This window comes from Girardinichthys multiradiatus, chromosome 19 (assembly GCF_021462225.1).
Source record: "Girardinichthys multiradiatus isolate DD_20200921_A chromosome 19, DD_fGirMul_XY1, whole genome shotgun sequence".
In the NCBI taxonomy this organism is placed as follows: domain Eukaryota; kingdom Metazoa; phylum Chordata; class Actinopteri; order Cyprinodontiformes; family Goodeidae; genus Girardinichthys; species Girardinichthys multiradiatus.
In genome coordinates this window covers 12843086-12862412 of record NC_061811.1, presented here as the reverse complement: position 1 = coordinate 12862412, position 19327 = coordinate 12843086, and the positions used below count along the sequence as shown (strand labels likewise).

General features: G+C 38.9%; 1 protein-coding gene across 1 annotated transcript in view; it reads left to right on the top strand.

Annotated features, from left to right (window-relative positions):
* The first annotated feature begins 2395 nt into the window (after nt 1-2395).
* The window catches only part of eml5 (EMAP like 5), a 55349-nt gene continuing 38417 nt past the window's right edge, over nt 2396-19327 (top strand). Inside the window, exons 1-4 of the mRNA XM_047345115.1 lie at nt 2396-2896; nt 10655-10814; nt 14418-14516; nt 15485-15553. Coding sequence (XP_047201071.1) covers nt 2700-2896; nt 10655-10814; nt 14418-14516; nt 15485-15553 — 525 coding nt within the window. The 5' untranslated portion in view covers nt 2396-2699. The remainder of the gene's footprint in view (nt 2897-10654; nt 10815-14417; nt 14517-15484; nt 15554-19327) is intronic.

Sequence of the window (19327 nt, the reverse complement as noted above, 5' to 3'; positions counted from 1 at the left end):
ACAAAAATAGAAATATGAAAGACCCTGGTATTTTAATAACGCAGGCTTTGGAGGACCAGCTTCTCTATCCATACTGAAGAAAAACATCCCACAGCATGATTCTGCCACCACTATGTCTCACTGCGGGGCTGGTGTGCAGGTCTCAGAGTAAATGGGGGCTGAATAGAAATCCAATCACTCTTTTCAGATTTTTAATTAAGAATAAATGCAGAAATAAATAAATGACTCAATAAAATAATTACTGGGCCAAAATGTAGCTAGAAATACAAACTAGTGTGCCATTAAATGCAATAAAACAATAAAGAGAAAAGATTTATTTAATAATTCATCAATTTATCAGATATAAATATATGTATTTCTATTTCAATCTATTAATTTTATTTAAACCACAAATTTTCCAATCATATATTTTTTCTTGAACTCTATATTTTTCCTTTATTTAATACAAGCGAATTTCTTGCCGTTTTATTTTTCCTACCACTTTTATTTATTTCATATTTATTACCACTCGAATATATTTAAAACATTTTTTTTTTCACCAATATGTATAATTTTTCCAACTATTTTACTGTCCCTTTATTTCTTAGACACTGATATATTTTCTCCTCTAATATATCCCTGTTGTACTTTTTTATCCAACGGATTGACCGGTAAATTGAGAGCTTTGCTTTTCGGCTCAGCTCTCTCTTCACCACAACGGACCGGCACAGCGCCCCCATTACTGTGGCAGCTGCACCGATCCGTCTGTCGATCTCCCGCTCCATTCTTCCCTCACTCGTGAACAAGACCCCATGATACTTAAACTCCTCCACTTGAGCCAGGAACTCCCCTCCAACCTGAAGAGGACAAGCCACCCTTTTCCGGTCGAGTACCATGGCCTCGGACTTGGAGGAGCTGATCCTCATCCCAGCCGCTTCACACTCGGCTGTGAACCGCCCCAGCGCGTGCTGTAGGTCTTGGCTAGAGGGGGCCAGCAGGACTACATCATCCGCAAAAAGAAGAGACAAAATCCACTGGTCCCCAAACCAGACGCCCTCCGGCCCATGGCTGCGTCTAGAAATCCTGTCCATAAAAGTTATGAACACGACCGGTGACAAAGGGCAGCCCTGCCGGAGTCCAACATGCACCGGGAACAGGTCCGACTTAGTGCCGGCAATGCGGACCAAACTCCTGCTCCACTCGTACAGGGACCGGATGGCCCCTAATAAAGGGCCCCCGATTCCATACTCCTGGAGCACCCCCCACAGGGCATCACAAGGGACACAGTCGAATGCTTTCTCCAGGTCCACAAAACACATGTGAACTGGTTGGGCAAACTCCCATGAACCCTCGAGTACCTTGTAGAGGGTATAGAGCTGGTCCAGTGTTCCACGGCCGGGACGAAAACCACACTGCTCCTCCTGAAGCCGAGGTTCGACTATCGGCCGGACTCTCCTCTCCAATACCCTGGCGTAGGCCTTACCAGGGAGGCTGAGGAGTGTGATCCCCCTGTAGTTGGAACACACCCTCCGGTCCCCCTTCTTATAAAGGGGGACCACCACCCCAGTCTGCCAGTCCAGAGGCACTGTCCCCGACCGCCACGCAATGTTGAAGAGGCATGTCAACCATGACAGCCCAACAACATCCAGAGACTTGAGGTACTCAGGGCGGATCTCATCCACCCCCGAAGCCTTGCCACCACGGAGCTTTTCAACCACCTCGGTGACTTCAGCCTGGGCGATGAAAGAGTCCAACCCCGAGTCCCCAGCCTCTGTTTCCACCATGGAATGCGTGACGGCAGGATTGAGGAAATCCTCGAAGTAATCCTTCCACCGCCCGATAATGTCCTCAGTCGAGGTCAGCAGTCTCCCACCCCCACTATAAACAGTGTTGGCGAAGCACTGCTTCCCCCTCCTGAGGCGCCGGACGGTTTGCCAGAATCGCTTCGAGGCCAACCGGTTGTCCTTCTCCATGGCCTCACCAAGCTCCTCCCAGGCCCGAGTTTTTGCCTCTGCCACAGCCCGGGCCGCGGCACGCTTGGCCTCACGGCACCGCCTATATATATATATATATATATATATATATATATATATATATATATATATATATATATATATATATATATATATATATATATTCCAAACTAATGTTGGAATGTCTTTAAATGCTTCATAGTAAGAGCTTTTATTAATAATTATTAGTTTAATTTAAATTATGTAACATTTTCCTGTGTATTGTGTGTTATTTTATGAAACGGAATAGATGAAATCAGTTGTGTCGTGATGGGAAATGTTCCCTCCTTCTTTTTGCCCTTGCAGATGAGTCAAAGGATGTTATTGGTTGATCTGCTGCTCCGTCAGGACTGTGGGCGGTGCTTGTGGGAATACAGTACAGCTCCATCTTTAGAGGATTTGACAGGAGCTTTGACCTGTGTCGAAGAGAAGCGGAAGCCCGCGACAGAAGAAGTACAAGAAGACTCTCACAATGAAAAGAGCGACGTAGAAAATTGTTTCTCAGAGATCTTCATACCGAGCAGCCAGCCAGACTTTATAATTTTTACACAACCCTGAAAAAATGTTTCAGTTCTTCACCCGCTGGACTGGTTAATATCCAACGGAACTAATGTAACACAGAGGCTTAAAAATAAATCCTTTTTGGCGAATGACACTGTATCAGAGAGCCTACGTGACAGCATTGGAGAGACACACACTGAGGGAGAGATGGCTGACAGGACTGCTCCCAACTGCCACCTGAGACTGGAGTGGGTGTACGGATACCGGGGACATCAGTGCCGCAACAACCTGTACTACACCGCCGCCAAGGAAATCGTCTATTTCGTCGCGGGGGTGGGAGTTGTGTACAACACCCGGGAGCACAGGCAGAAATTTTACTTGGGGCACAGCGATGACATAATCAGGTAGAGTAAAACCAGACATGGTAAAAAATGTTGGGTTTCTTTTTGCTTCAGCACCGCGGACAGCACCAGACTCCCAGAAGTCAGTGCAGTGACAGTGTGCTGTTGACATTGTGCATGCAGGCGTCACCTTGTGCTGTGTAATAGGATATGAAAGCAGCATATCCATAAATTGTCGAGAGTTTTATGTTTAAGGGCAGATGATTTTACTCAGCCACTCTATATCACCTACATATGCCAAATGTTCTGGCTGCTTGGAGATCCCATATTTACAGTACAAAACTCAAAAATCAGTGACATGTAAGCAAAATTATTAATTGGCCAGTGAATAATAGAAAATTTTCAGGTTTTTTTTTCTTAAATTGCCTTAGATTACACCATAAAACAATTTGAGAACAGTCTGTGAACAATTTAAACTTAAAAATAATAATCATTTTACAAATTGTTGCTGTAGAAAATATCATTTATTTATTTTTAGACACAAGACCTTAAATTCCTTTACGTTGTGATGGGTAGAGACATACAAATCATGAGGAAAAAAATGAAAAAAACAATAGCGTGAATCTTTGCACGACTTTATCACATTACTAGCATTAAATAAAAAAATTTATGTATCTTTCTTGAATCAGAAGAACCTTAACAAATAATACAAAAAAAAAAATGCATTCCTGATAATAACATGCATTCATGAACTATGTACAAGTATAGATAAATACATAATAATAAGGAAGGAAGCAACAGAAAATAATATGAAAGTAAATCAATCAGTCAAACAATCATTAAGTAAAGAAGTAAACAAAAAAAAGTAAGTACCAAGGAACATGGGACAATTAGTATTTTCATGTAAACAATTACAGCCATACACAACATAATGCATAACATTATGTATGACCAATGTTCTATGCATGACCTTGTCCATACGTTGGTATAAACAAGCAATAAATCAAACGTACAAAGAAATAAATAAATACTGAATACAACTTGAATGATCCCCAAGGGGCAATTGGTTTTTTAGCAAGCTATCAAATATAGAAATACACATATTTACAAATGCATTTCTTTATAGGGGTGGCCACTGCCCAACCATAGGATTTATAAACACAAAAACTGGAATTACCTTTACATTTCTAATCTAACTTGCTTGATTGAAATGAAACTAATTTTGATGGTGCATTCAATATTCTCCACAATTCATTGTTATGGTGTACATGCTTTCTTTTCAGCATGCCCTGATACAATGAACTGTCTCCAGCACCTCAGAGATCATGTTGACATGTGTGTGCAGGGGTTGGCCTGGAGATGACAAGCTTTATAAAATGAGCCGGTCGTCAGCTGGGTTTGTGCTTCATTATTAATCGCACAATAGAGAGACAGTAACCGCCAGTTGCCCTGTGCCCGGTCAAGTTCTTCAGTTCAAACACGTCGCAAAAAGGAGGCACTTTAAACCATGCTGGGATGTTTATTGACAAATGCCTTTTTGTAAAAGTACCCAACTCATTACTTGTGTTTCAAAGATTTAGACACTCCGATAGTCATTTATTCTTATTAAAAATTCAGCAAACACAACTCTCATATATAGTTCCTTGCAAAGGTTTCCAAATCACTTGAACATTAACACATTTTGTCAGTTGACAGTTACAGTTACAAAGTTAATTTTAGTGGACATTTATGTAATAGACATAATTGTGAGATACCTGGTTTTCAAAACATTTTACGAATAAAAGTCTAAAATGTATGGCATGTATTTTTATTCAGCCTCCTGTACTCTGACACCCCTAAAAATATCCAGTGCAACTGGTTGCCTTCAGGCTGCACTATTTAATAAATAGAGTTCACCTGTGTGTAATTTAATCTCAGTATAAATACAGCTGTTCATTGAAGGCCTCAGAGGTTTTTTAGAGAACATTAGTTAACAAACAGCATCATGAAGACCAAGGAACACAGCAGACAGGTCCGCGAGAACTTTTAACCTTGAGTTAAAATGAAATTTACAGTCAAAGTGAAACAACTAAAGCTGCATGTATTTATTGTCATTGCAGCATCAATACTGTGAAGAATTGCTTGGACTGAAATAAACATTAGGCATAAGACCAAGCGTGATGCATTTGTACTCTGCCTGCCTATAATATATTTGGCCAATCAGATGCCCACACCCAGTTTCCAAAATTGTGTCTAAGATGCTGAAGCATATAGCATTAAGACAAAAAAGCTGACAAAAGGGAAACATTAACATTTACTTCTAGTCATTCAGTATAAAACAATAGAGATGCATATTGCATTATTTATATCAACAATGCATAAGTTTCAAATCAGTTCAGCGTTTTCTGTTTGCTCACTATTTAATGGGGCAGTTTTTAAAGATTTCAGCCTTAATTTTTTCTCTTTTGTGAAGCTCCTTAGCCTGCACCTCAAAACATCTGCAAAAGGACACTTTTGTTAAAAGATTTGTGAACATGTTTGATCAAATAGAATTATCAGGTATCTTTAAAACAGGCATTTAAATAAAAATACATGCTGAGCAAAGTTAGGTATTATTATTGATTTGGCAATACACATTTTATGGTTCCCCAAATGGCTGCAAAACATTGAGTTGCACTTTAATGCCATATATCTGGAGGTCAATACAAAAGTTGGAATTAGGCAACAATAGAAAGAGACATCACTGTTTAGATGAATGTTTAATGGTTTCAGCAACACAATCTTCTCTGCTATTTTAGAAAAACTGTTTGGTTCCTGTGAATGTTATAAGATGAATGTTATGGTCACAAAAATGAAAGCCCACCTCTTACTTGAATAATTTATCTTCTTTATGATGGGATATATTTTCTTCTAATAGAGAATTACGAGAGACGACGTTAAAATAATTGTCAATGCAGCTGCAGAGATCAAGCAATTAATTTGTTAAGATTGCATAACGTCTCACAGGTTTGTGGTGAGAACTGCCTGCGTTTCAAGTTTGTCCAAATAAAAATGGAGCTGATTGTTATGGAGTTACTGTTCACTATATTTTGTTGGGATGTTATGAGTTAGGTCAAGGAGGAGACTTATACATCGCTTTCAAATGTTTGTACAATTAAAAATTTGAAAAGAGTGATTGGATTTCTATTCAGTCCCCTTTTACTCTGAGACCCGCACACCAACCCCGCAGTGAGACATAGTGGCGGCAGAATCATGCTGTGGGATGTTTTTCTTCAGCATGGATAGAGAAGCTGGTCAGAGCTGATTGGAGAATAAATGGAGCTAAATAGAAAAGCTGTTAGAGGCAGCAACAGTCTTGATCCAGTGAAAGAAGTTCACCTTCCAGCAGGACAATAGCACTAAGCATACAGCCAGAGCTACAACTGAATGGTTTACATTCAAAGCATGTTAATGGTTTAGAATGATCCATTCAGGGTGCAGACCTATATTCCAAATGAGAATCTGTGAAAAGACTCAAACAAAATTATGTTCATAGACGTCCTCCATCCATTCTGATCTTGAGGTGTTTTACAAAGAGGAATGGGCTATAATACAAGCCTGTACGTGTGCAAAGCTTTTAGAAACATACCCTAAAAGACTTGCAGCTGTAACTGCCTTGAAATTATGGTTCTGTCGGGGTGCGACATTTTTGGACTTTGTTTGTGGCTTTGTGTTTGTTTACCTTTTGCTTAGACGTCTCTATTTTGGGTTTTGTAACCTTTTTTTTTTTTTTTTTTTTTTTTGTTATTTTGCTCCCTCTACCGCCTTCTAGTGTTTTGTTGTTTTCTCTCCTTTTTGTTCTTAGTTTTTCTTTATGGTTGCTTTCTTATGACTTCATATGGTTTTCTTATTATTGTTAATTATTATTATTATTATTATTATTATGGTCCTTTGTTCTCCTTGGATTCTTTAGTTTAGTTTCTCATTTAATATCTCTGTGTTTATTTATGTTAGGTATTTGTTCTCTTTCTTAGTTTAGTTTCTCAGTTTTGTTTTTATAGTTCCAGTCTCCTTTTTTAGGTTAGCTTTAGTTATTGTTTTCTTTTGGTTTGCGCATTTTCTAGTTCTCACGTTTTCTGTTTTCCTTTTCACTTATTTCAGTCAGTGTTGGTTTAGGTTTTGTTTATTTTACGGTCAGGTTTTCTTTATGGGTTCTTTGTTAATATTTAGCTTGTGGTGTTTCTTCTATTCCCTCTAGTTTCTCAGTTCACTTTAGTTAATGGTTATTCTAGGTTCTTATGTTTCTTTTGGTTATTTATCTTTGTCCATAGTTTTGCTTAGATCTGTTTCCCTGAGTTTTGTTATTCAGTCCCTTACTTATAGTTTTGTTTTTGTAGTCAGGTTCCATTTGGTTATGTTATTGTCTAGCTCCTCTCGTGTTTCCTTTTTCTAGTTTGGTCACTGTAGCAACTACTCACATTCCCTCAGTTCTCTACAGCCTGGTCCACACCTGATTTCTATCTCCCCTGATTTCCTACCTCTCATTCTCATTGGTCCATACTCCACTTCCCTCTGTTCATAAGCTCTCTGGTTTTGATTGTTCTTCGCTGGTTCCTTCTGTTCGCTCCGTTCACTACCCACGTCTATGTGCTGTATTACCATGTTCCTGCAGAGGCAACTTAGTAAGTTATGGATTTTGTCTTTGTTTATACCTGCAGTGTTTTGTTATGCTTCAGAAGAATCTTTTTTGAATAAAGACAAAACCTTCCTTTAAACATGCTGCTGCCAAGCTCTTGTCTGCACTTTGGTCCGACTCTCAACCAGAACGTGACAGGTTCTACAAAAAAAAAAAACTTGTATCGTTTTGCGTTCTATTCAGAACTAAGAACTGTCTAGTATTAGCCTGTCAGAATAAAATCCCAATAAAATACATGAAAGTTTATGGCTGTGATGTGACAAAATGTAAATAGATAAAAGGGGTGTGAATACATCTGCTCTAAAAAGGATGTTGAAGAGAATCATTACATATTTTACCTTCACAATACCTGACCCTGCATGTCCTGATAAGTGTGGTAAGTGTTAGCATCAAGGCCCCACATACAGGAGACCATATGCAGGAGACTGAAAGGAACAAAAGTAATTGAGCAAACTTACTAAAACAGAAGTGTTGAAACACCAAGGCACATTCTGGAAAAATGAAATCCTTCATAAATCCCAAAACGATCATTTAAAGCTGTTTAACTCATACTGCAGCGCAGGAGAACCGTCACAGAGACGGAAACAATGAAGACAAATACAGGTGAAGACCAGAATAAAGGTAAAACAAGACATGACTAATAAGGACAGAGGCTTCTAATAGATAGTATAAATGTTTACACATACGGTATAGTTAGGCACATTGAGGCTTTACAAACAGACATTTCTCAAAGTCCTCAGGTATTATATTTCGAAAACTTCCTGAGTGTTGATATGTCTTGAGTCGTCTTTTCTACAAACATTAAACATGAGAATGAGGTGATTTATATCACAGATTTCACTTATGTCTTCATTTTTGAGTATCTCACCCATATGTTAGTATCATTGGTTTCAACTGCGGAAGGCACATCCAGGTTTCTCAAGGCAGAGGAAGATCTGGCTTGTTTAAAATTTCAGAAATCTAATCAAAACCAGGAAGTTCATGCTCATGTGACTGCTTTAAGATCAAATAATTCTTGGGAATTTGGTCCCTGAAGAGCACATCTGCCCTACAAGTTAGGATCCTTAACAGTTTATGCATTTACTGTAGCAACGAGGTCTTATTTACCCCTGCTGTTAGGGGAGTTTAGGAAAAAGGCTTGGTGCTGTGAATGTTCCACACAAGAAAAACATCTGATTGTTTTTGGACATCTGGGATTTATTATAATAATGACGATTTAATATCAATGTTTACCCAAATAGGGCATACATGTTTACTCAAATGCATCATCAAGAGCCTGAAATTAATATTACACTTTTGCCAATGATGACAGTATGTAAACTATATGTTAATGTGTGAGTTAACATACTGTAAGTGACAAAACTGAGATCTGACAACAGTTTTTATGTTATCAGATCAATTTCTAAAGCTAAAGTAAGATTTTGTTAGTGTGTTTATTGTTGGAGCCATCACAAATTTCTTTATTTCACAATCTAATTAAGAGGGACACAACTGGTAATTTATTATGCTAATTTGGGATTTGGAAACTAATTCTAAAATAGTCTTTACTCTTGCAGGAGATGTCCCCATTGTTTTTACGTTCTGCTTTTTGTTAAAATAGTCTCTATAACTGTGCCCTAAACATGAGCATTTATCATGAAGAGTACATATTTGTGAAGTAGGTATCTTTTAAGCTGTCCTTCAACGCTTGAGCCGCATATTTGCATTTTCACCTTGAGAAATAGCCTCCAGGGGATGTGTATTGCCCCTGAATTTACATGAAAACAGTCAATTTAATTGCTGCAGCATTTGCTGTAGCTACTTTCATGCTACAGCATTTGGCAGATGGAGGGCGGCCAAGCAGCCATTGCTTATATCAAATAGAAGTGCCGTGGCAACGTGCTGCAGGCTAAGTCATTAGTGATGGCATTTAGCAAGCTCTTCAGATGGAGAAATGTAAGCGAAACGGTGAGCATGTAGCTGTCACTTAGGCTTCTTGTTTTACATGCAGTAACATTGTCATTCTGTGCGTATTTAAACACTGTGGGATACACAAATTAAGTGAAATTTTAAAATAAAATCAGAGGTATCAGTGGATGTCATTGAGCTTTTCAGCGTAGACATATTTCCATTACAGCACCTGCTTGTGTCAAGTGTTTTTCTCCTCTGTGTCTCTCTGCATCTCAAAATGCTTCAATGATTTTTTCCCTTTCCTCTGACAGCTATTTTTAGATTCTTTTTCACTCTGATTATATAAGGCATAAAAAGTAAAATGAGGATTGTGCCAGGTTGGACAGAGGTTCAAAGCAGGAGAAATCAAAGGGAAAGATAGATACCACAGCTGGGACAAAGTTCAGCCCAGTCACGTCTAAATCACCTCAGCTTTGTCAAGACAATAATGATATCCCTTTTTATCTGCATATAGAGAGCCACCTGACAGAAAAGAAAGATTCACACTTAAAATGTGAAGAAAAGACAACAAGAAGTGGCAGAAAGTGCCGATTGCGTTTGCTCAGGACATGTCAGAGTTTTCTTGAAGACATACCTTGAATACAAAATTAAGGAGAACATCTGGTTAAACAGACAGGCTGATTTTAATAGGCTCTGTGGTACCATGAGATGTACAGTACAGGCGAGGTGAACGTGACGGGGATCTGCTGAGAGGATGGGTGGAGTGGACACAGGGACGGGAGTGACAGTTTAATACAGCCATTTGTTTCCCAGCAGTAGAGTGGGAGCGCTGGTGGGTGGGGGCAGGTTTGAGTGTATGGAACAAAAGGATTATGCAACAGTGTTACAAACATATGCCTGGTGATGTGAGGAAACCCCGGATGGGTGACAAAAAGAGAAAGGTGTGAATGATAGTTTAAGAAATTGACAATAAAACAAAAAGAATGAATCTGGGGAGTTCACCAGTGCTGATTTTTGTTCTCTGGGATTTCTCTGTTGACTTGAATGAAGCCTGGCTGTGTGTGCATTTGAGCATGACCGGGTTAATTGAACCATGTCACCTCATCAAGCTGCTTCTGTGATTCCACCATCAGACCCAGTGCGGGCTTAATGTGCTCATCTCAAATCAGTGGTTTCTCCTGGCAGGGTGAATTCCTCCTCTGCCCAAAGCACACACACACACAAGCACAAAAATGAGAAAAGCTAACTGTTTTTCCCCTCTTTGCGTTTCGTTACAGTTTAGCTCTACATCCGGAGCGCGTGCTGGTCGCCACAGGACAAGTTGGCAAGGAGCCTTACATCTGTGTGTGGGACTCTTACACTGTGCAGACCGTGTCCATCCTGAAGGACGTGCATACACATGGCATCGCCTGCCTGGCTTTCGACCTTGAGGGACAGGTACAGTGTGGGAGCTATTACTGCAAATTTGAATCACAGAAACAGGATTTCTTAACGTTTTTCTTTGGTCCTCAGCTACTTTTGCTTATTTTCTATGCTGATCTGATCATTTTCATAGGGGTTTTTACAGGGCCTTGCAAAGGTATTGATACCCCACTGCAATGCATTTTATTTGAATGTTATTTCATAGACCAGCACAGTAGCACACCATTGTAAAGTGGAAGGTAAATTATGCATTGTCAAAACGTTTTACAAATAAAAATGAGCAATTATCACATCAATTTTTAAGACACCCACAGATTCTCAGTTGAATTTAGGACTGAACTTTGACTGGGCCGTTCTAACACATGAATACTGTTTGATCTAAACCATTTACATCGTTGCTTTGGCTCCATGTTTGGGGCTGTTGTCTTGCCAGAAGGTGAACCTTCGCCTCAGTCTCACACTGGTGTCCTTCAAGGATTGCCCCTTTATTTAACTCCATCCACCTTTCCAATGATGTTGACTAGCTTCCTTGTCCCTGCTGAAGGAAAACATTCCCAAATCTAGATGTTGCTGCCATGATTTCACCATGGGGATGGTCGGTCCAGGCTAAAAAGTTAAATTCAGACCTGGACTAATTAGTTGGCATGAATAGGTGGCACTGTATTTTATTTAGGGATACACAGTAAATGTGGCTGACTACAAAATGCAGCACACTTTTCAGATGTTTGAAAAGAAAATTAAAAGGCACATAACCTTTTCCTTTCAACTCACATTTTTTTGCTACTTTGTGTTGGTCAATTAACATATATTCTAATAAAACACATTGAGATTTCTTTTTGTAACTTGACAAAATGTGAAAACATTAGAGAAGTATGAATTATTTTTAAAAAGGCATCTTAACCCTAGCCTATAATTTAAGCATGAAAAGGCTCTTCAACTCAAAGGATGAGCAAGTTTGTCGACACAAAACAAGAAACCTAAATTGGATCTTTGGACCCTTTTTACTTGAAACTTTTCAAATACACAATTAGTTACCATTTCTTCAGCTTAATTTGGGAAAATAAAGATACTATCAGATATTAAAAGTATTTTTGCACCAAGTACCTAATTCTCCAAGAGATACTAGCTGAAAACTGAGTAGTAGATAATATATGTTAGGGAAGCGATGAAAATTTCAGGTTCTAAATGACAGTTAGATCCCATTCAGCTGCAGTAGACAGTTTTAAATATGCCTCATCTCCTTTTCTCCTCCTTTGAAACCAGCTCAGTACATTTACCATCAGTTAATGTTTATTCATTGCCTCATCCTGCTGCTCATTCTGGCTTGAAAAATCAATAATGATCCAGCCCATCCGTTGAGGCAGAATCAAAATTGTTCATGTCTGCTTATTTCTTTATTTATATCTGAGATAAAAGTCGTGGCCGGGAAGAACTAAATAAAGCTCGACATGCTTGCAGCAAAGCTGATTTTAATGATTTGCTAAGTCTGGAAAATATTATTGCTCATGTTTTGTTGGTATTTGACTGTAACACATCTCCTTAGTGGGTAGCTGGAAATTAGATTGACCAACAGGATCATTGCTTTTTTTTGAGAGTTGAATGTTTGTCACCTATTTAAGAGCTTACACTCTTTCAAATTTCCCTGCAAAACAAAACTGGGCATCAGTCAATGAAAGAGATATTTACATTATTGTTTTCTTTTTACATTTATATCAGTTTAGATTTGCTTTTAGCAAGTATAAAATTATTGCTGATAGTTGTGGGTTTTCATCTCTCCTCCAGAGATTTGTCTTACTGTCTGTCTTGAAAATTTCCATCTTTACAGTAAAGTCAGGAACTTAAAGTTAAAAACACTAACTGGGACAGAAAAAATGCTCAGACGTGTTCTGCAGGAGGTGCGACATGATTCAAAAAGGCCGTATATCAATAGGGGATCGCAGAAAAGTTTGAAACCTGGCCTTGGCAAGGTTTCTTAGCTGTGGTATAAAATTAAGGGCTAGGAAAAAAGTCAAAAACTGGGAGAATCCAATTTAAAAAGTAACCTGTAATTGCAAATTATAGGTTGAAACTAGGAAAGATTTTTTGTAATTGTTGCCATCTGTCTTTGGTATAAGAATTCATGTCCTTACTAGGGATACCTCCTGTCAAATGACCTCATGTGAGAAACACGCTGTCACAAACATGCCTCCAACCTTGTGGTGTTTTCTCTTCACTTCTGCTGAAGCCTTGATGTGACAAATACTAGTTATGCACTCCACAATTCTGGGCTTTAAGGAAGAGTGGCAAGAACAAAGCAACTGTTGAAAGAAAACCAAAAAAAAGTCCTGTTTGCCGTTTGCCTCAAGCCATGCAGTGGACACAGCAATGTTCTGGTCATATGGGACCAAACTGAATTTTTTGACATACATACACAACACCTACATACAAAATTTGTGGAGAAAAAACTCACATTGCACATCACCCTAAACACAAAACGTGCACTGCTAAACGCCAGCTTCATGGGATGCTTTTCTTCAGTAGTGTAACGGGAGCTGGGCAGAGTCACTATAGAAAGGTGAACAAAGCTAAAAAGAAAACCTGAAGAAACTGAGGAAGAGGTTCAGCTTCGCTTCTGCCGAGAAACATCCTGAACACAGCCAAAGCTGTAAGGTAATGGTTTAGATCAGAGAGAAACCCCAAAAGACTCGCAGTTGTAAGTATTGCAAATAATGGTTCTACAAAGTGTTGACTCAGAGAGCCTAACACAGTTGTATGCCACACGTTTCAGATTTTATTTGTAAAAACATATTAAAACCATTTATTGTTTTCCTTAAACATCATGATGCTGCACTATTTTGTGTTGATCTACTGCTAAAAAACCTAATAAATTACATTGGATTTTGAGGTTGTAACGTAAAAACTAAATTTCCAACATCCATTAAATGATTATGATTCAAATATATCTTTATCCTACGAGTCTTCTTTGTCGTTTGAAATGCGTTGCGTCTGTATTTGCAGTTGTTAAACAGCCATATGGAACCCTACTGGTAACTAGCTAGAAAAAAACTAAATAAAGCCCCACAATTTTTAGAAGGTCTCTGTGTCATCAGAATTTAAGTTAGGCAACCATAAATTTCCTGAAATTATGTCAGTTCATCTGAATTGCTGTTGGGATAAATCACTTGACTGAAGATTCTTAAATCATACAAATAACCCACATTCCAGATGGTTTCACTCGCGTTAATCTCTGTTCCTCATGAATTCAGATTTCTAAAATACAAATCGAGACTATTCAAATGACTTAAAAGACACTTCTATACATAGCCAAACATTGATTCTGCAGAGGATTAAAGAGGGCATTCCTTAACATGTGAAGTAAACTGCAAAGGAGAGAAGGATTTCCATGAGGGGCTGCTCTCTACTCTTCTGCTCCACTGATGCTGCCTACTCATTCAGCTGTACGTGTCTCTTCTGGCAAAAGTGCTCAAATGTGCCCCATGGAAGTGCCAGAGGCCAGACAACTGTTCTGTATTAGCTCCTTGATTGTGGTTTATCAGGCTATGCTGAAAGTTTGCAGTAATCTGTGTAAGGGAGCAGATAGTCTGTTCAGTCTGTGATTTCTATGTGCTCTCTTTGCAGTGCCTTGTGTCTGTGGGCTTGGACTCAAAAAACACAATCTGTGTGTGGGATTGGAGGAGAGGGAAAGTTCTGGCAGCTGCTCCTGGTCACACAGACAGGGTAAATACTTTCATCCCTTTTGGTCTCTCAATCACATAGAATTTTCAAAAGAAGTTTAAGATTAGTTTTGGTTTTTAATGCTGCCAAAATATGGTGCAGATACACTTTTCCCCTGCTACAATGAGAATAGAATTTAAACTAATAAAATTCATTAAGATATTTTGATGGTGCCTACCATTTGGTTGCACCATAATAAAGGTGTTAGGCCCAAAATGGAACTAAACATTATCTACTAAGTTAGGTAATATGCTTGCATTCACTAATATGCTAGAATTAGCTAAAATACTAACACCAGCTTATATGCCATTATTGGCAATTTTTTTTACTTTGGTTAATACTAGCATGTTAGCTAACATTAACTAAATCTTCTATGCTAACAGCAGTGTATCTGCTATCATTAATTTACATGCTAACGTTGACATATAAGCTAAGAGTACTTAACACTATCTGTTATGCCACAGGAGTTTGTGTAATATTATGGACAAAGATTCTAACTTTAGCCAATATGTAAACATTAGCCTCCAGGCCATCACTAGAATGTTAGCTTAGATTGGTTAACTTTCTATAATATACTAACAGCTGTTTATATGTTATCTTTAGCTAACATTATAGCATTATGTTTACATATTAGTTAAAATGCTAACACTTGCTCATATGCTAACTTTAGCTTGTTGGCTAATACTAGCATGTTAGCTAACACTAATTAACTCTACCTACTATGCTCACAGAAGCAGCATATTTCATTATTTGCAAAAATTCTTACATTTGCTAACATGCTAACTTTAGCAATTTTGTCTTTTTAGCAAAGGCATTTACTTTGAAGAGTCACTGTAAACTCTACTGTACATTAAAAGTCTAAGTTACTAACCCTGTGCATGGAATTGGCTTTGTTCATAGCTATGGCAGGTCCCAAACATGTATTTAATTAATTAATCCTGATGTTTAAGGCCTTTGCTTTTTTTCCACAGATATTTGACATATCTTGGGATCTGTACCAGCCGAACAAGCTCGTAAGCTGTGGTGTCAAACATATCAAGGTACAGCCACTCTTGTTCATTATACAAGCAGCTAATCACAGCCTGACGTGCTGAGGCTGTGCCTGATTTGTGTCATATCTGTAAAAGAAGGTGGTTCTTAGAAAATTTAAAAAGGCCCCTGTCCGTAAACCTTTATTTTGTCCCTGCTTGTTCTGCTTTATCTCTCTAACAATATCAAACATTCCTAAAATAGATCCCTGTAAATCCATGCCCATGGTTATTAGGCACTTTACATAAGTAGGACAGGCAATGACTCAGAGTCTCTCCCCTCAGATGTGTAGTAATCTGCACTGCAGAGAGCAAACATTTTCTCTTTTCATCAGGGACCATTACACTACCACTCAGCCTTTTCAGTTCTCTCCATTCAAAAGCCTCCACTGCACAAACCACAAATGTGCCCGTTTCCCTTTTTGGCCCAATCTCTATCACTACTCATCATACAAAAGTGGTGTGCATAAATCTTCAATGAGTTATTGCAGAGTGTCTTCTCCAAGTCCACCCTAGGGATATGCAGTCGTGTTTCTAGCCACGGAGGCCTTATTTTCCAAAACACTGGGAAAATAATGAATTGTGCTTGGATTGGAAATACACCCCCTGGCCCTGCAAGGCTAAACAGTGTAGCATGAATAAATGGGTTTGAAGCAGCCAGGCCAGACAACTGTACTTATGTTTCACTGGTGATTCCCTTATCACATTCCAGCTTGACTTGCCTCTCCTCTCGTAACCTTTCCTCCACTACTATGGCACAGAAATCCCCTCCAGTAGTTGCACGCCACCCCTAGTCCTCGCTGAATCCTGCAGCTCCTGCCCTCATCCTATTCCTCCCTTCCTTTCCCCCCTTCTGGTTTTCTGATGCCAAGGCAATCCAGCAATTGTCCCACATAATTCCCCAGGCTTCACCCTGTGGACCATGTGACATCTGCTCTCCCGTCCTGTGCTCGCTCAGCGATTATAGCACTCAGAGAATGCAGAAGATTTAGACCCGGTAATCCACTCACTATAGAGCTGAGGAAAACACAAACTTTGTGGCGAGGACACTCTCCTCCTCACATAGACCTTTGCAACTGTTTGTGCTCAGATTTGTTCAGGACTAAGTCCTCAGATTGCTGCTCTTTTACCACACACATCACTCACATAAATCACATTTGGCCATCATCTTTCTACTGACTGAGTGGTTATTTAGGAGTTGCAATACACTAGTTAGAAAAACTCAAAACCTTTTTCCATCTTTGTATGTTTGTATAATCGTCTTAGAATCCATTCCAGAGACCTTTTAATGTGTCCATTATGCATTGCTGTTGATGCAAACATATTCTGCTATGATGAAAGGACTTTTTTACATGGAAAAATGTTACCAGATATGAAATAGAACAGTGCACAGTGGTACAGTTCTTAAAACTATTGCATTGTAGCAAGAAGGTTCTGGGTCCAAATCCCCACCAGCTCCTGTCTGCATTGAGTTTCTCCCTGTGCATCTGTGGGTACTCTCCAGATACTCCGGCTTTATTTTACAGTCCAAAAACGGCTTGCTAGGTTATGTAGTCTCTCTAAACTGCCTTTAGGTAGGTGTGCATGCACGTCTTTTTTGCCCTTTTTGACTGGCAACATATTTGATATGATCGCTAGAGATAGGCACCAGCCTTCCTGTGACTGAAACAATTAGGAAGCCAGCTAGACCAATGAGTTTTCCTTTAATCGGAACTGATTGTTGATCGTCTGGTCGTATTATTAAAAAAATCTGAATTTCTTTACCACATTTATTATAAGCTTTAAAACTAAGACTTCCCATCAATTTAAATAAGAAGGATCTCATGATTTTTTTTTTTGTTTATTCATTAAAATCATATGAAGGTCAGGAGCATATAACCCTAGGAATGGGTACCTTTCACATTTGAACCAATACGGTACCTATGCCCAGTTCATTGTTACCACTACTCAGCGGTACCAATTTTCGGTACTTTTGTGTACGTTTATGTGGTAATAAATGTAAATGTTTTAATAATAAAATCAAACAAATTTGTAATTTAACATATTTATTTCTCAATTTATAAACTTTAATGAATATATCAAACCAACATCCAATTGTTTGTATTGTAACATCACAGTGTTTTAAACATTTCTTCTTCCATGTTGCTGGATGCAGACGACCAGTCGTAGGCATGCCAACGGTGCCAAATGCAGGAGTTGTAGTTGTAGATCTGAGGCTGACGAGAAAAATCTTGTGCTTAACCAGGTCCTTGCTCAGATTAGAAGTATTCCCAGTGCTGGCCTTGTATGTCGTGTCACAAATATTGCAGCGAGCGTAATCTGCATTAGATTTTGAAAAGTGGAGCCATACTTTCTAGTGCTTTCTATCAGCCATGTTTGCTTTGTTGACTGCAGGAGCGGCTACTGACGTCATTATGTTCTTGTGCATGTCCGACATCAAAATTGTCCACTCATCCACTCTCTCAGTGTCACGATGATGCGTTTAGGTACCAACCAAATTATTTATGGAAGTGTTCCCTTTGATTACCACCTCCATGATTAATCTACCCTTAGTAAATTGATATGTACCACAGGCTTTTAAGGTAGCTGTAATTTAACCATTACTTAAGAAACCTTCTCTTGATCAAAATGACTTAATAAATTACAGATCTATATCCAAATTACAGACCTATATCCAATCTTCCGTTCTTATCTAAAACTCTTGAAAACATAGTTGCTAATCAAATGTGTGAGCATTTACACAGCAATTATCTGTTTGAAGAGTTTCAGTCAGGTTTCAGAGCTCATCATAGCACTGAAACAGCCCTAGTGAAAGTCACCACTAATGATATTCTTATGGCCTCAGATAATGGACTTGTGTCTGGATCTCAGTGCTGCAGTTGATACAGTCGATCACAATATCCTCTTAGAAAGGCTGGAATATGCTGTAGGGATCAGGGGAACTGCGCTAGGCTGGTTTAAATCTTATTTGTCTGACAGATTCCAGTTTGTTCATGTAAATGATAAATCATCTTCAAACTCCAGGGTTAATTGTGGAGTACCACAGGGTTCAGTACTTGGGCCAATTCTCGTTACTATATATATGCTTCCAATAGGTAAAATTATCAGGCAGCATAGGATACATTTTCACTGTTATGCTGATGACACTCAGCTTTACTTATCCATGAATCCTGATGGACCCAACCAGTTAGATTGACTACAAGCATGTCTTCAAGACATAAAAACTTGGATGACTTTAAATTTTTTGCTTCTAAATTCAGACAAGACAAAAGTTGTCGTCTTTGGACCGGAGTCTTTAAAAAAGAAACTGCTTAGTCAATCACTTAACCTGGATGGCATTAAATTGACCTCCGATAATACAGTAAAAAACCTTGGTGTTATTTTTGACCAGGACATGTCATTTAAATCCCATATTAAACAGGTTTCTAGGAGTTCCTTCTATCACCTCAGTAACATTGCCATAATTAGAAATATCCTATCCAGGAGTGACGCTGAAAAACTAGTCCATGCATTTGTTACTTCAAGGTAGGTTTACTAGTGGTTCCTAGAGTCTCTAGAAGCAAAATGGGAGGCAGATCCTTTAGTTATCAGGCTCCTCTCCTGTGGAACCAGCTCCCAGTTTTAGTCCGTGAGGCTGACACCTTGTCTACTTTTAAGGCTAGGCTTAAAATTTTCCTTTTTGATAAAGCTTATAGTTAGTGGCGTAGATTATCCTGAGCTATCTCTGTAGTTATGCTGCTGTAGGCTTAGGCTGCTGGAGGACATAATGACCACTTTCAGTCTCTC